The following is an 18,813-nucleotide window of genomic DNA, read 5'->3' on the forward strand; positions in this document are numbered from 1 at the left end:
GAAGTAAAGGTTTTGTGCATTGAGTACTAAGTGAACATCAGTACTGGTTATACTAAGGTCAACCATTCAATTAAGCAGTACATTTAATTTAAAAAATTATAAACATGGTCTTTTATTTTCAAATTTTACCTTGTCAGAAATGAATTAGTAATGTCCTAGTACTCATCACACCCAGAAATATTTTGTTGGTTTTAAGAGCAAGCTGAATTCAGTAACAGCAACAACAACAACAAAATATATATGTAATTAATCCATGTATTGAAGAAGCTAAGAATTAAATAATTCTTAATTTGATTTACTTATTCAGAAACCATTCAAATCAAACATTTCATTTTTCTATAGATTTATAATGTTTTGCCCTCTACAGAACTAAAGAACGAAAAAGAAAGTGATTCTGCACAATCAGCCATAATATTTACCAAGATTCCTAATGCCTCTGGTTATTTTTTGAAAAACTTAAAACAATACCTAGTACAATACCTAGTTGCTTCAGCAGTCATTAAGATTTTAGTTCTGTTCCTTGAATTATCTTCCGAATCTTCTCAGCATCATTTTGTACGATTTTATTGGATGGATCAATCTTAAGCGCAGCTTCATAATCCTGTAGGCCTGTATTTACATAGCAATGATGGTTGATAAAATTAATATTTTATAAATACTTGTGTTATCTAGATGATTTTTTTAAATAAAAATAACCACTAAGAATGTGGTTCAGGACAAGCATCAGGTTTTAAGTCAGATTCTCATTTTCACACACGTATCTCTATGTAGTATTTCTAAAAGACTGCAGAAAATTTTCAGTGATTTCAGGAATAATTATACTCATTACATTCAGGATTCAGTAAGAAGCAGTCTTGGGGTTTGTTTTTTTTTAAAGATTTTTTTTTTTTTAAAGATTTTATTTATTTATTTGAGAGAGAGAATGAGAGAGAGAGAGCACATGAGAGGGGGGAGGGTCAGAGGGAGAAGCAGACTCCCTGCCGAGCAGGGAGCCCGATGTGGGACTCGATCCCGGGACTCCAGGATCATGACCTGAGCCGAAGGCAGCCGCTTAACCAACTGAGCCACCCAGGCGTCCCCATTAGTGGTTTTTTCTATGGTTGTCATATCTACAGAATTCCTTTGAGGAAAATTGGTTTAAAAGGAAAGCATTGTGGACTGTTTGTTAAATACACATAAATAGTCTAAATTTTTACCAAAATAAGTAATGGGAAAATTTCTTTGAGAGTAAGGAAACTTGACTTATAAGTGCTACTGATTTGCCATGCCACTTGAGGTAAATCACTTAACTTCTCCAAACCTCCATTTTCTCATCTTTAAAATGAAGAGTACTTTTAGCTCAAAAAGTCTATGATGCTACAATTTCTAAGGAATGCTTTAAAATGTTTCATTCCTGTCTTGATAACTTTTGTCATCATGAAGCTGGATAAGAGACTAAAAATAAAGGGTGGGGCCATAAATCTAATTTGGATGCTTTGGTTAGAAAAATCTCCTAAAAAATGTCAGAAACAAGCTTAAAAATGAAGTCAGAAATAATAAAACCTTATAGACAAGCCCATTTCCTGGTAAGGCATCATCAAGGAGTATGCCTCTAGGCCTTGAATAAAGGAAAGTTGGTCCTCTGGGTAAGGAGGTGTGGGAAGGTGTGGGAAGAAGAGCATTAAAGATAAAATACTACTACAAAAATTTTGCCTTTTGGAGCAACATGAGTAACTGCAAAAAGTCCCTAAATACGTTAAAAATGAAAAACAATAAAAAATAAGTGTGTGGCTTCTATACACATGAGGCTGAAACAAAACTTAGTACAGTCTCTCAAACATAAGCAATGATCATACACTGTGGTAGATCACTTGTTTCTGAGCTTGTGTGTGTGTCTGTCTGTATGACCAAAGCAGTTCATTTTAAATTTCCATCATATCTTAAGTGACTCATTTATATCCTTTATCACACATCTTTCCATAGAAAAGTTGTCTGGATACTACAGCATTTTCCTACACCTAAATGTGTTGTTCACATCTTGTCTTAACTGCCTTCCACAACAATAAATTTTTTAAATACTTCAAAATCATTTTTTGTCAGATAAATTGCAAAGAATATATTAAATGCTAAAAATATAAAACAGTGGAGTCCTAAAAAGTTATGATCTTAAATAATCCCAATGATACTTTTTTCAGAGCATAACTTAGAACTTAAAACATTTCTATTAATTTCTTACCTTCTATGTACAATTCTAGTTGACAGAATGCAGTCCCACGTCGTATATATGCCTTCATTCTTCCATTAGCATTATCTGCAACAGGTGGTGTCAATAACTCTAGGGCCTTACAAAATAAGGGAAAGACAATTTCCTAATTTAAACTTGAGCAAAAACATGATAAAAATCTTAACTTTAAAACAAGCCTCAAGCCTCACCCACCAAAATTTTTGACTTAACTGGCACAGAAATTTATCAAATACTTATATTTGTGTTGAACAATTTAAGGATTTGTTCAATTGTTCCTATACAAGATTCATACCCTTTCTCCCAAAGTGATGATTTGGTTTATCATTTGAAACCTCTACAGCTTTATCTTTATTAGCAGGAATGATTAAAGAACATTGGAGGTCTTTATATTCAAATTAGGTTATCCCATTCCTTCATTCATTCAATAAATATTTGTGCACAGAATTGTGCTAGTAGAAGGAAAACTGGATCATAAAAATATTGTCAGATCTTTTAATAGCTTAATGAGATCAAAGCATGAGGATCTGGTTATTTCCTTCATATTTCCACAATCTCAAGGAGCCACATAAGAGATTTGCATATGATTTTCCCCTAAAACAGATTATTCTGACATGGAAAAAAGAGAAAAAACTAGAAGTTTAAGATAATGACATGACATTAATAATAAAATTAGGATATACTAGGTTACTCTGAAAATTGGGAAATTATAGAGCTATCCTTCTACTAGGCAAGTGGTAATGATAATAAGAAAAAAACAAGTTTTCTTCCTTCAACCTTTCATTAAGTCTGCAAAACTTTAATAAGATAAAGGGTAAGCACAAACTGACAAGCATTTATTAATTTCCTTGTGAACTTCAACTGATACACCAAGGCACTATAGTGCCTTGAAGTCTCAAAAAAAAACACCAGTTTCTTGTCAATTCAAAAAAATCTTTTTTTCAGTAAAAAAACATAACTAACAAGATGACTCTTAAAATCCTTGCATCTCAATTACATAAACTTAAAAAAAAAAAAGATTAAGGGCAACATTTAAACCAATAAATAAGAGGATAACAACTTTAAAACACCATATATAAATAAATAGAATTATATACCTTAGAAGAATCTTCAATGGCCTTGTGTAAGTTTTTTAGTTTTAGGTGGCAAGCAGCCCGATTCAAATACAATAGTGGAATCTTGTTATTTAGTCTTATGGCTAAATTGTACGCATTAATAGCTGCCAAGTAGTTTTCTTTTGCAAACAATTTGCTAATAAGACAAAAAGAGAAAAGGAAAACAATGTAATACTGAAATAGAAACACAGAAATAATATCTAATGATATTTGGCAGAGGAGATGACTTACCTCCTTTTCTAGTCCCTGTACAATGGACTTCGTTCCAAGGCTACACCAGCTTCACCTTTCCTCCACACACATCAGCATGTAATCTGAATGCGACTGACTTCAACCCCACCTCCAAGGGTACCCATCTGTAGTTTAAACCAGTAAGCATATTTCCACCCTCTTGACTACAATGAATGAATTGGGAGAGGCTTATGACCTAAATTGGTCTATTCAGAATGAGGCCTATGACTTTGTTTCCAAAGTTAGAGAATGAAAAATTGGGAAAACTCCTCTTGCTGGATACAAATGAAGAAAGCACACAGCCCAAACTATTAGTGACCATGTTTAACACCATGGGAACAGCCAGCACTAGAATAAAGCTGATACTATGGAATTATGAAAAAAATAAAAAGGCAGACAGAAACCGAGTCCTTAGTGATACAGTTAAGCTGCTATATCAAGCTTACCTGAAATGCAACATACCTTTAGCTTTTTAGTTATATAAGCCAATAAATTGCTTTTAACATACAGCCAGTTTAAATTGGGTTTTTTTGGTTACTTGCAAACAAAAGCATCTAATAGATCAAATCTTCCAAAATTCTCTTCAAATAGATGTACATAGTTAAAGGATTTAGTTAAAATGTAAAGTGTTTCTTTATTTTTATGTACAATTCTTAGAATTTTGAAAAAATGCATAAACATAAAGAAAATAGAAAATACCAAATATAAGAAGTACCATAAAACACTTTGTATTTACTTCCAGTTGATTGTACTGCATACTGTATAGTGCTAGAACATGATGACATCAGAAGTAAAAGCACCCGGTAAATCATTAGTAAAAGGGAAGATGACACTACTGTGACATCTAACCTAAGCCTGACTCAAGTTTAAAATAACCCGCACAGGGCGCCTGGGTGGCTCAGTTGGTTAAGCGACTGCCTTCGGCTCAGGTCATGATCCTGGAGTCCCTGGCTTGAGTCCCGCATCGGGCTCCCCCTGCTCGGCGGGGAGTCTGCTTCTCCCTCTGACCCTCCTCCCTCTCATGCTCTCTGTCTCTCATTCTCTCTCTCGCAAATAAATAAAATCTTAAAAAAAAAAAAATTTTTTTTTTAAAAATAAATAAATAAAATAAAATAACCTGCACAAACTGGAAAAGCTAATTCTCTGGTAACAGTTTATGTTTCTGAAGTGCCTCATATCAGTTAGGACATTTCTGAATGCAAGTTACAGACAGAATCCCAATTCAAACTGGTTTAAAGAAGTAAGGAAATAAATTATCTCACATTTAAAAAGTCCACATTTAAAAAATCCAGACCATGGAAAGCCTCCATGCCCAATGAAATCAGCAGCTTGAGGATGTTATCCTAAGGCCCAAGGTTCCTTTCATTTCTCCATTCTACTGCACTCAGCAGCTACTTCATCCTAGGGCTGGTTTTCCTCATGGGTGTAAGGTGGCTGCATAATTTCAGGTGCCACCTTCAAGCACAATATTCATTAGAAGAAAATGGGACAGTATCTTCTGGCATATGCTCCTTAAGGGCAAGAAAACTCCCCAGAAATCTCCCGGTTCACCTCCTTTCCCATCTCACTGACCAAAAGTACCTACCCTTAAAAAAATATTTTGTCTTAATAAAATCCCCAGTCTCTCTCTCCCCCTCCATCTCTCTCTCTCTCCCCACTTTTACTCCTTAGTACTACATATTGCTGTTTTGGAGCATTTAAAAAAAATTCAACAATATGATCATCTTTTTGTATTAAGAAATATGGAGATATACTATTTTTACAAAGTTTTTGTTGTTGTTGTTATTATTTTTACAAAGAAGTCTCTAATTTGTGCCAGGATTTCTGAAACCAGTCTCCTCCTACTGATGGACATTTAGAGATTTTGTTTGCCACTACTTTGCTTTTATAAACAACATTTACAATAAATATTTTTGTACATGTAGCTAAAAACAAAACACCACCACAAGTGTGTAATGAAAACAGCAGTGTAATGAAAACAACCCTGATTTGTTGAAGGCAATCAGAATTTATCCTGGGACTTGGGATAGGGTCCCCATCTAAGTCACAAGGGTAAGTGCTACACACCTAAACAAAATAGGGTCTCAGCCAGTAAGGATAAAGGGAGACCATACATTTCAGCTAGATAACAGATAATGTCTACCACAAGCCTTTTTTTTTTTTAATTGTGATAAAATATATGTAACAAAACTCACCATTTTTAACCATTTTTAAATGTATAGTTTAGTGGCATTAAGTACATTTACACTGTTGTGCAACCATCACCAATATCCATCTCCAGAACTTTTTCATCTTCTGAAACTGAAACTCTGTACCCATTAAACATTAACTTCCCGTGCTCGCTTCGGCAGCAACATATACTAAACATTAACTTCCCATTCCCTCCTATCTTTGACAACCACCATTCTATTTTCTGTTCTATGAATTTGACTGCTCTAGGTACCTCATAGAAGTGGAATCATACAGTGTTTTTCCTTTTGTAACTGGCTTATTTCACTTAGCATAATGTCCTCAAGGCGCATCCATGTTGCAGCATGTAATGACGGTTTCTTCCTTTTAAAGGATGAGTAATACTCTATTGTATGGATATACCACATTTTGTTTACCAAAATATCCATCAATGGGCACCTGGGTTGCTTTCACCTCCTGGCTATTGTGAATAATGCTCCCATGAACATGGGTGTACAAATACCTGTTTGTGTCCCTGCTTTCAATTCTTTTGTGTATATACCCTGAAGTGGGATTGCTGGATCATATGGTAATTCTATTTTTAATTTTTTGAGGAGCCTCCATACTGTGTACCATCTTACATTCCCACCAACAATGTTCAAGGGTTCTAATTGTTCCACATGCTCACCAACACTTGTTATTTCTGGGTTGTTTTTTTTTATAACAGCCATTGTAATGTGTGTAAAGTAATATCCCATTGTGATTTTTATTTGCATTTTCTAAATAATTAGTGATATTCAACATCTTTTCATGTGCTTTTGCCATTTGTATATCTTCTTTGGAGAAATGTCTAAGTCCTTTGCCTACTTTCTATTTTTATTTATTTATTTATTTTCTTTGCCTACTTTTTAAAAAGGTTGTTTGTTTTTTATTTATTTTTATTTATTTATTTATTTTTTATTAAAGATTTTATTTATTTATCCATGAGAGACAGAGAGAGAGAGAGGCAGAGGCAGAGGGAGAAGCAGGCTCCCCGCAGAGCAGGGAGCCTGATGCGGGACTCGATCCCAGGACCCTGGGATCATGACCTGAGCCGAAGGCAGACGCTTAACCGACTGAGCCACCCAGGCATCCCAAGGTTGTTTGTTTTTTAGCTGTTGAGTTGCAGAGGTTTTTGGGTTTTTCTTTAAGATTTATTTATTTATTTGAGGGAGGGGACAGAGAGAGACGGAGAGAGTAACCCATGCAGACTCCGCTGAGCACAGAGCCGACGGGGGGCTCGATCTCACAACACTGAGATGAGACCTGAGCTGAAACTAAGAGTGGGATGCTTAATGGACTACACCACCCAGGGGCCCCACAGAAGTTCTTTATATATAGTCTGGATATTAACCCTTTATCAGATATATGATTTGCAAATATTTTCTCCATTCCATAGGTTGTCTTTTCATTCTGTTAATAGTGTCTTTCATGCACAAAAGTTTTTAATTTTGATGCATTTCAATTAACCTATTTTTCTTTTGTTGCCTGTGCTTTTAAAAAATTTTTTTTTTATTTTTAGAGAGAGAAAGAGAGAGAATGCGTGTGAGCAGGGACAGGGGAAGGGCAGAGGGAGAGGGAGAGAAAAAAATCTCAAGCATACTCCCTGCCGAGCACAGAGACCCACTCAAGGCTCGATCTCATGACCCTGAGATCACAACCTGACCCAAAATCAAGAGTCAGACATTTAACCAACTGAGCCACCAGGTACCCTGATGCTTTTGATGTCACATCTAAGAAATACTGCCAAATTCTATGTCATGATGTACTGTGTGTTTTATTCTAAGAATTTCATAGTTTTAGCTCTTATGTTTAGGTCTTTGATATATTTTGAGTTAATTTTTATATAAGATGTTAAGTAAGGGTCCAACTTCATTCTTTTTTATATGAATTTCCAGTTTTCCCATCACCATGTATTAAAAAGACTATCCTTTCTACGTTGAATAATTGTTGAAAATCATTTGGTCATAGAAGGGAGGGCTATTTCTGGACTACCTATTCCACTGGTCTATATGTCTGTACAAATCTTATATTAACATACACATTTGAAGAACAGCTCCATTTTGGGGGCACCTGGGTGGCTCAGTTGGTTAAGTGTCTGTCTCTTGATTTCGGCTCAGGTCAGGATCTCAGGGTTGTGGGATTGAGCCCACATCAGACTCCACACTGGGCATGGAGTCTGCTTCAGATTCTCTTTCCTCTCCCTCAGCCCCTCCTCCCTCTAAAAAAATTAAAAATAAAAAATTTACAAAATTTAAAAATAAATGAAGAACAGTTCCATTTTTCATCTTTAACATTAGTTTTACAATGTAACAGTTTTGTCAGAAAAATTCTCCCAGGTCCTAAGGGAAAAAGAGTTTACAATGAAAATTACTAAAAGAACCTCTGTAGAAGGCATAATAGCAAGAAATATGAAGTATTAAAATATTTTTAATGTTTACATGTACATATTAAATATAAATCCAAATTCTTTTAAGTTCAATGCTACTACAAACATCCAAAAATTTGCCTGATGGCTTTCAGAGTGATTTTGAACTAGGAAATAGCCAAATTTCAAAAGGAAAGGGGAAAAAAAATTAAACCTGTATCTAGAGGGCAGTAACCTTTGCACACCAAATTTAAATAGAGAAGTTAATAACCATGAAGTCTCCCCTAATGTTCCAAATAAGGCAATGTCAATGAAAAGAATTATGCAAAAGTACTCATTAATTCAACACATACTGGGTGCTTATTATACTGTATGTACAGTGAGAACAAAAGAGTCATGGACAATTGCAAACATTCCTGTCATTTTTATGATGACTGACTGGTGTGCCTTCATAAAGAAAGAAACACTCTGATTTGCAATGGCCAAAAGGGCCAAAGATTTTGTACAAGAGTTGAGTGTGGGAGAAGCAACCAGAGGCAGGACTGATAGGAAAGAAGCACTGTGGAGAGCAGTGAAGACAAGGGCAGGAGAAAGCTAGGAGAAATCAGAAGTAGTAGGGCTTAGCCACAGCAATAGGGGCAGGAGCAATACACGATTCCAACAGAAGACAGAATAGCTCTGTTGTGTGGTCAGTAAGAACTGTAGGAGCCACCTGCCCCTGAAAGGACTTTAAAAGTCCTTGTCTCTTTCAGCATCTCATAGAAAACATTCCTGGGTATCTCGAGAGCTTCTAAAGCTGAGTATCAGCATGCCTTAGTGAAGGCACGTCAAGCAGTACAATTTAGCACTCACGATGGAAACAGGAAGAGGAAACTACATACTAAACAAAATGACAAGTTAGGCCATAACAGGTACTGTATTGCAACAGAATATTATGGGCTATAAAATGCATACAAACAAGCAACTGAACAAAATGATAATTACCTCAAAGAAGTCATCTTGGAATATGGATTCTAAATTTCTTTAAGTCAGGCAAAAGGTAGCAGTATAAGAAAAGTGTCTTATCTCCAGAAACAGAGTTTTTAAAATGCAGCAGAGCAAGGCAGATTTGGCAAATCTGTCCTGAAAGTAGGCAGGTGCAAAGGGCTGTTGGGAGATGATTCTCCATGGGAATCTTATGTTCATGCATGTCTTACGTCAGATGCACGGTCAGCTTTTAACTGGGACAATCTTTTCAAAGATGTTTGTATAGCACACAGCCTTGGAAAATAGAGATAGTGTCCTCCTCTGGGGCAAAGAACAGATTTATTTACTGTTCAGTATGAAAAAAAGATAGTATCTCCTTGTGAGGCAGAAGTTCGACATGTTTGCTTACAATCCTCTTATAAAAAATTGTGTTCCTTGGGGGCACCTGGGTGGCTCAGTCAGATAAGCATCCGACTCTTGATTTCGGCTCAGGTCATGATCTTGGAGTCCTGGAATTGAGCTCCATGTCGGGCTCCTGCTCAGCGCAGAGTCTCCTTGTCCCTATCCTTCCTGCTCTGCTCTTCCCGCCCTTCCCCATCCCTGCTCTCTCTGTCTCTCACACACACACACATACACACTCTAAAATAAGTAAAAGTAAATTAAAAAATGGTGTTCCTTAAATATGGTGTTCTGAGCTGTGGTTCAAACCTGGGCCTGCCTTTGCATTGGCCTTGTGGGACTTGAGGAGTGAAGGGAAACAACATGAAGCTCACACTGCTTGCTGTGCCTTGAATAATAGTCCTTTGTCTCTGACCCATGAGTCTCCTGTCTTCTCCCCTGCATCCATGAAACTGTGGTAGGCTAACCCTTCATAGTTCTTGCCAGGGCATGGACCCAAACCTAAGAACTAGAAAGAAATTCAGTTTGGCAAGTAGAACTGTATACTGTGTTGGGAGGAGATGATCAATAATCAGCATCAAAAAGTCCAACATGAAGTAAAAGGCCATCCAGACAGGCAGACAGAATCCAACAGAACATACACAAACAACAAGCAGAAATACAGACAGGCAGACTAGGTTAGTCTGTCAGCAGGGTCTTATAAACAAAGATGGGGTTCAGAAGTAGAATTAGCCTGGTAGCAAAAGGAAAAACAAAAGCAAAACAGATCTCCAATCTTAAAAGGACTGGGGTACTAGGCAGCTATAAAATCTGGCACTTAGGCCAAAAGAATAAAAAGAAAATTCAGGGGGCACCTAGGTGGCTCAGTGGGTTAGGCATCTGACTCTTGATTGCAGCTCAGGTCTTGATCAAGACCCATGAGTCATGACGTCATGAGTTCAAGCCCCACATACAAAGAAAAGAAGAGAAGAGAAGAAAAAAGGAAAGAAAAGAAAATTTAGATATAAGAACTAGGGTAGACAATGACTTTATGTAATAATAGCAATATGATGCTGGGAACTAGATTGTAGAATAATATATCCTTAATTCCCTCCTATGTAACATTAGACTGCTGTAGAGAGTGAGGTATGCAGAAGGGATTCAAGTGGCCTTAGGGTAGGAAAAGAAGGGATTTAAGTCTGAAGTTAAGACAGAGTCCAAAAAACTTACGCTAAAAATCAAGCACAGAGCAATGTCAGTGACACAGAACAATGGTCCATTTACTTTATATGATTACAGGTGTCTAGAAGGGTAGCTATTAAAGTTATTTACAGATTCTGAGCCATGTAAGCCTGTTAAATAACATCATACCATGCACATATCTAAACTAGAGCATCTAGACTCTGTTTTATGTGAGATATTCTCAGTAAAAAGCTGTTTGGTACATAAGGTTAATTGGAAAAGGTAAAATGCTTTCATGAGCAAATAAAATTACCTAAGCTTACTTATTCTCCCAAAAGGTAGAGATTTGGCATTTAAAACTAAGACACAGCAGTGGAAGGGTAGGCAGAGAAAAATGAAAAAGCTATTGCTCTTTTGAAAGGTTTGCCCACCTCTACCCTTTTGTGAAACAAGTGTCCCATGGGTTTTAGCATAGTAAGAACAGTTGGACTATTTTCACCTGTGTAAATATAGAAGGCTATCATGAAACAAAGCCTCCAGAGATGAAAGTATTTCATCCTTTGGCTTAAGTTCAACACTCTACTTCTGAATCAGTTCTATTATGTCTATTTCTATCCTTTGTACTGCATTACATTGCTAGCAAGGATACAATTCTAACAAGTCTTACCTTTCCTTTTATCTATTTGTACTTGGCACTATGATTAACCATACTTTGCTCTATTTTTCTGGGTGTTATTAGTTACCAAGTTTTCTTCCATCTCTCCTCATTTTCAACACTCTTTCTCTGGTCCTCTTATTTTACGTCTCTTTCTTTTTCTATCTAATTGGAGGTAGTAAGGCAAAATGGTATATAAACAAAAGAGGCTGAAAGTAATGACAATCTACCATGTCTGACTGCTGCAAAGTATACTTTTGCACTAGGGTTGCTGCCAATTTGTTGTTTTTGCCAGCAATTTTATTTCTATGTTTTAATTTTTAATTTTATTTTCACACACACACACACACACACACACACACTTTTGCTGCTCTTGGTCAAAATTCCAACCCTGGCTCAAAAATCTTATCTTCCCTTTCTACTCTTTTTTTTTTTTTTTAAAGATTTTATTTATTTATTTGAGAGAGAGAGAGCATGAGCACAAGAAGGGGGAGGGGCAGAGGGAGAAGCAGACTCTCCGCTGGGCAGGGAGCCGGATGTGGGGCTCGATCCGAGGCCCCGGGATCATGACCTGAGCCCAAAGGCAGACACTTAACCGACTGAGCCACCCATGTGCCCCAGCACTTTCTACGCTTAAATCCAAATCACATCTTTAGTGTATCAGAAATAAGACCAGACCAACACTGTCTAGGACCTTTAGTCCCAGCATCATAACACCTGTACCAAAGGACTGTCTCACCATTTCAGTCAACCTCGTTACCTTTGAGCACTGATCTAAAAGCACACTTCTCCCTTGTCTTCATGTTTCTGGCCTTTCCTACTCCCATCCCCTTCTACTCCTTTGCATTTTTTTTTTTTTAAGTAATCTCCATGCCCACTGTGGGGCTTGAACTCATGACCCTGAGATCAAGAGTCCCATGCTCTACCGACTGTGCCAGCCAGGTGCTCCTCCTTCATACTTTCTTATTCCTAGTTCTGCCATAATAGACTCCACCTCCCAGTCCTTCCCTATACCCTCAACTTTTCCACAAAATCCTTTCTAAAATAAACCTGGCTCTGCCCTGAGGGCAGTGCTAATCTCTGCCACCCTCCCCACTAAACACCCCTCCACCCAACTCCCCACCTCAGGGATTTGAGGGGGTGGAACTGCAGGAACTGGCATCGTCAGGGCTTGCTTCTGCTAGACCCAAGCTGTAACTCTCTCTTTATATAGAAGGTCTTGTCCTTTGGGACTCCTGACATCTTTGCCCTGTAGCCATCTAGTCACTGTTGTCTACTGGCTTTTTAAAATCACTCTTCTCGGGGTGCCTGGGTGGCTCAGTTGGTTAAGCGACTGCCTTCGGCTCAGGTCATGATCCTGGAGTCCCAGGATCGAGTCCCGCATCGGGCTCCCTGCTCGGCAGGGAGTCTGCTTCTCCCTCTGACCCTCCCCCCTCTCATGTGCTTGCTCTCTCTCATTCTCTCTCTCTCAAATAAATAAAATAAAATCTTTAAAAAAAAAATCACTCTTCTCATATTCATTAAGGACTTTGAGAAACCTGGTTCCCAGCATCTGTCTCTATCCCAACTTCTGCCATGATTCCAGAAGATTCTAAGGTTTATGTATATAACCAATTTATCAATTTATTCTTCAAATACCTGGAACTCCTTAACTCAGCATATCTTCCTTTCAACTGTACTTTTGCTACCCACTCCCAGGGTCACACACTGGCCTCCATCTAATTTCTTAATGGCTCCAATTTCTCTCAGTCCACTGGGCCCCTCATGGCATTTCTTCCCTTCTAACTCAGCCTGGACTTCATGGCTAAATATCTGAGCTATTTTTCAATGAGCAATCTGGTCCCTTGCACTACTGGTCTTTTACAGTACTTGTCAGTTAAAAATCCCACTCTGGCCTAAAGATCTATTCTTAAATCCAAAAGACTAAACACTACAGGAGATAAATCACACAGCTGTACTGACATCTCTATAAATTCATGTTCTCCAACCTGGCAAGGCCAACAGTATTCACTAGTCAATTTCCCTTATCTAGGTCCATATTTGTCTTTACTTGCTTTCCTCCAGTCCCAGAAAATGAAGTATCTCTGTCTATTCCAAGTCAATCTATCAACATTTTCTAGAGCAAAGTAATCAATCCAGCAGGACAGCCCACTCAGCTTTGCTTGCTTCAGCATTCTCAGATTGCAAGGAGGAGCAATTCATAACCAAACCACTTAGACTGCCTTCACAATTGGAATACAAGGACAGAAAGTGGGTTTTATTCATCTGTGAGAAGTATACAGCAGTAGTTAGAATACAAGTTTTTAATCATACAGACCTGGACTTGAATCCTGATTTTACTTATTAACCATCACCTTAGCCATGTTTTCTTAACTTCTAGTCCTGTTTTCCATGTTTGTAAGAAGGGGATAAAAATAATAATATCCAACTAGTCACATTGTTATAGGAATTAAGCGAGCAATTTTTTTTTTTTAAAGATTTTTATTTATTTATTTGACAGAGAGAGACACAGTGAGAGAGGGAACACAAGCAGGGGGAGTGGGAGAGGGAGAAGCAGGCTTCCCGCAGAGCAGGGAGCCCGACGTGGGGCTGGATCCCAGGACCCTGGGATCATGACCTGAGCTGAAGGCAGACGCTTAACGACTGAGCCACCCAGGCGCCCCTTGGGGATGTATTTCAAAGGCTCTTTTACATCAGTGAGGTTAGGATTTGCCAAAGGGTGTAGGAAATATTTCTAAGGGGCAGTTTTCTGGGTTTAGTTGGCTCATAGAAGAAAATCTGAGAGGAGTGTTCAGGGTCCCCCTGACAGCAGAACCTTGGCCTTTCCAAGTAAGCGAGCAATTTTGTGTACAGCTGCTAGTTTCTCAAACATTTGCTAAATAGTGCAAAAGTAGTAGGTCCTGCCCAACTACAGTTGTGAGGACTTAATGAGATAGTATAAAACACAAAAGCTCTTGTAAACCATCACAAGCAATGAACATATTAACTGTGATCCTGACAATAGCAGTTTAGAGATAAGCAAATGCAATTAAAGAAATGACAGAATGTTAGAGCTGGGGGGCAGTGCAAGCAGTTGGCCAAGTAGAACGGGTGAAAAAAAAGGGACTTCCATTTAATATGTGCCGTGAAAATTTCTTCCCCCCCAAAAATATTTGTTATTATAAAATTTTAAAATGAATGCAACTTTTAAAAAGAGGAAAAGTGAAACAAAATCAAGACAATCCATTCATTTTTGGCTTTCACCCACTTTCTCCACTCTGCTCAGAGACATTTCAATCATCTTTCTCTTGTCTCCAAATCTATTCAAATCTTTTATATTCTTAAGGAAACAACACAAAACAAAAACTCTTTAAATTTTCTACCCCATTGGCTTCTGGGAGTATTTTTGTGTACTCCTTTCTTTTGCAAGACCTTTAAATGTTGATAGGTCACGGAGTGTTATCCTCAGGCCACTACTCTCCTGGTCTACACGCTCTGCGGATATCTCAGTTACTTTTTTACTTTTATAAATTTAACTACAATATAAATGCTGATAACCTCCAAATCTATTTCTATAGTGCTGGCTTCTCCTCTGGGTTCAAACTTGCTGGACAGTGTCACCCAGACTGGCCCAGAGACATATTCAACTCAACATATTAAAAACTGAACTTAACCTCCATTCTCTCCTGACTGGCCCCTCATCTTGTATTCTCTAATTTAGCTGGTGGCATCACGCAATCAATCATTCAAACTAGAAACTGGGAACTCCTTCCTCTTACTCCCCAAAAATCAATCAAGAAGTTCTGCCTATTTTACCTCTTAAATATTTATTTCTCATGTTTCCCTCCCCTCCACCCCTACAACAACACCTACAACAAGGCCAGTTCAAGGCCTTTGTCATGTTTTCTGCAACACATTCTTCCCCTCACCTTACAGAATAAAATCTAAAAAAATGCAGGTGCCCCAAAAAAACACAGATTCTTAAATAGAATGAGCAAACTGGTAGCTGCCAGAGGGAAGGTGGGCAGGGGGGTGGGTGAAATAGGTGAAGGTGATTAAAAATAAACTTATCATCATGAGCACTGAGTAACATAGAAATGTTGAATAGTTATATTGTACACCTGAAACTAATATAACACTGTATGTTAATTATACTTGAATTAAAAAATAAGTTAAAAAAAAATCTTAACCAAGCATACACGGCCCCTGATGATTTTTCTAAGTTCATTTGTCATTACTCGTAGCCTCAAATTTTTATGTTTTAGCAAAAAATAAACCACACATAGTTCCTGACCTATATATCACACTATTTCTTGTCTCTTGAGCTTTTGTTCATATTGTCTCCACTACTTGAAATGAATGCCTTTCTTTCCCCTTTCTCTTAAAACTCCTACTTATCATTAAGAGGAGCTCAGGGGCTACATTCTCTATGAAGCTTTTTCTGAACCTAGCTTCCTCCCTTTAAAGGTAGGTGCCCCTCTTCTGTATTCTCATTTTACCTTGTTTTTTTCTATGTATTGTACTTCCCACACAGTATTATAACTATTTGTATATGTCTGTCTCCTCCACTGATCTTTGTAGCTCAGAGCCTAGCCTATAGTCTGGTAAATAGCAAGCAATCAATAGATGTTTATTTAATGGTTGAATAAATGGAGAGGAAGGGAGGGAAGGAGCAAGGGAGAGAGGGAAGGGAAGAAAGAGGAGGAAGGATCATGTAGGGCTTTAATGCTGGAAGTAAGAGAAACCAACCTGTCAGCCCCAGGCCTCTGACCTTCAGAAAAACTGTCACTTCAGCTCAACCCCACATATCAATCCCTGGTGTAACAGACAGGAGAAAAGACCAAGAAAGAACACAGGAAAGATAAGAAAAGAAAAATATAGACATGTGGTAGACAGGTAATGGAAACCTTCCACCCCCCAAAAGATGTCCATATCCTAATCCTCAGAACCTATGACATGGCAGGAAGGATTCCACAGATGTGCCTAAATTAAGGTCTTGAGGTAAGAGATTATGCAAATGAGACTAATGTAATCAAAAGGATCCTTCTAAAAGAAAGAGGGAAGCAAAAGAGTCAGAGTCAGAGAAGGAGATGGGATTATGGAAGCAGAGGTTAGAGTGATGCAATTACTGGCTGGAGGCCACAAGCCAAGGAATATAGGCAGCCTAAAAACTAGAAAATGAAAGGAAATAGATTCTTCCCTACAGGCTATAGAAGGAACACAACTGATACCTTGATTTTAGCCCAATGAAACCCATTTTGAACTCTGACTTCTAAAACTGTCAGATAGTAAATTTGTGATATTTTAAGCCACTAAGTTTATGGTAGATGGTTATGGCAACAATAGAAAAATAATATACAACGCTATATAATGAAATATAATAAGTAACATCTACAACTGCCTCAAAATATGAATTCAAATTTCCATTCATAATGTATCAAAATTCACTGTTTTTGATAATTTTATAAAAATATTCACACACAGAGCAACATGTAAATAAATGAAAGGATTTCCTGGATATAAAATGATAATTTATAAGATAATTTGGTAATCTTTTAAAGATGGAGATGAATAATCAAAGAAACTCTAGTTCCTAAAAAACACATTTTTTTTTTTTTTTAAGAGAGGGAGTTTTTTTTAAGGGGGGTCAGAGGGAGAGGGAGAAAGAGAATCTTAAGCATACTTCACGGTGAGGAGCCCGACACAGGGCTTGATCTCAAAGCCCTGAGATCACGAGCTGAGCCGAAATCAAGAGTCGGACGCTCAACTGACTGAGCCACCCAGGCGCCCCTAAAAAACACATTTCTAAGGGAGATATTAGGAAGAACTTATGCTAAATGTAAGGGATTTTAATAAGTAACCCAAAAGATGCCACATATTTCATTTCTGTGACATTTAAATATAAAAACAAATAAAAATAAGAGCCTTGTTATATGATCTGACTTTTTAAATAAGGAAGCCCTGCCTACCTAATTTGCTTATTTGCATTATCTTTCCCCAACAACATACACACAAGCACATATGTCAAGATATCTTGAAGATGTAGTAAGTACTAATGTATACCTAATTTATTATAAATCTCATAGCCAGAGTTCAAACAACTTACTTCCCTTTGTCCTTCAGCCATTCTGGGTTCTTTTCTTCTTCTTTTAAATCAGAAAGTTCAGGAATATCAGTATTCAGTGCTCTTCGTGCCTCTGCTTGTTTGTGTAACCACTGAAATCAGAGAACGAAATCTAATGAAGGACACAAAAGTCTTATTTTTATTAACAGCTACTTTGAGATTTCTCAGCTTCTACCATAAGATGGAAATACCATTTGTTATGGACTGAAACTTTGTGTCTCTCAAAATTCATATGATGAAGCCCTTAATCCCCATGTAATGGTATTTGGAAGTAGGACTTTTGGGAGGTAATTAGATTTAGATGAGGCCATGAGGGTGGGGACCCATGATGAGATTAGTGTCCTTCTAAGAAGAGGAAGAGACCAGAGCACAGCTCTCCTTCCAACACTCCCTGTACCCTGATCTTGGACTTTCCAGCCTCCAGAACTTTGAGAAATGTCTGTTGTTTAAGCCACCCAGTCTAGGGTATTTTGTTATAGCAGCCTCAGTAGATTAATATACTATTTGATAATGTGATTTTAAACTTCCAGTTTTTATCCTTTTCAGTTTAACATTACTAGCTGGTAAAGATCAAATTTATAAAAATTTCTAGTCCAAATTTCATAGAAATTTCTGGGAGTTCATGTGATTATTATTTTACTTTTCTTGCTTATATTTGTTTTTCTAAAATGAAAAAATATAAATGACTTTTAAATAATTATAATTCTATAATTCTAGAGATAATTTTACAAATAATAAAATTTAGAATATATTGTTTAATAATAAGAAAATAGTTAATATTTTTTTAAGATTTTATTTATTTGAGAGAGAGTGAGAGAGGGAGAGATTATTGAGGGAGAGAGAGAACCAGACTCCCTGCTGAGCAGAGAACCTTACTCGGGGCTCAATCCCAGGACCCTGAGATCATGACCTGACCCGAAGGCAGATGCTTAACGAACTGAGCCACCGAGGTGCCCCCAAAATAGTTAATATTTATAAATTGTCATCATGTCTTAAGGATCTTCGATTACTTCCACAACTTTTCTTTCCTTTTTTTTTCTTTTTAAGATTTATTTATTTATTTGACAGAGAGAGAGAGCACAAGCAGGGGAAGCAGCAGAGGCAGAGGGAGAAGCAGGCTCGCCGCTGAGCAGGGAGCCTGATGCGGGGCTCGATCCCAGGACCCTGGGATCATGACCTGAGCTGAAGGCAGATGCTTCACCAACTGAGCCACCCAGGCGCCCCACTTCCACAGCTTTTCAATTGTGAGAGGCAACAATTAATATCTTGTAGTAAAAAAAATGCAGTTCTTAGTGCCTATATAAGTAAAGATACAACATTCAAAATCCCAGGGCCCAGGAATTTATAAATGAATGAGAGATATTCTAGAATGTCACAATAGAAATA

General features: G+C 37.6%; 1 protein-coding gene across 1 annotated transcript in view; it reads right to left on the reverse strand.

The window, feature by feature from the left end:
- Positions 1–221: 221 nt before the first annotated feature.
- DNAAF4 (dynein axonemal assembly factor 4) overlaps positions 222–18,813 on the reverse strand; it is a 59,111-nt gene continuing 40,519 nt past the window's right edge. Inside the window, exons 6-9 of the mRNA XM_021694016.1 lie at positions 17,410–17,519; positions 3,319–3,472; positions 2,216–2,321; positions 222–609 (exon numbers count right to left, since the gene is read on the reverse strand). Of these exons, the coding sequence (XP_021549691.1) occupies positions 500–609; positions 2,216–2,321; positions 3,319–3,472; positions 17,410–17,519 (480 nt within the window). The 3' untranslated portion in view covers positions 222–499. The remainder of the gene's footprint in view (positions 610–2,215; positions 2,322–3,318; positions 3,473–17,409; positions 17,520–18,813) is intronic.

This window comes from Neomonachus schauinslandi, chromosome 9 (assembly GCF_002201575.2).
Source record: "Neomonachus schauinslandi chromosome 9, ASM220157v2, whole genome shotgun sequence".
Taxonomy (NCBI): Eukaryota; Metazoa; Chordata; class Mammalia; order Carnivora; family Phocidae; genus Neomonachus; species Neomonachus schauinslandi.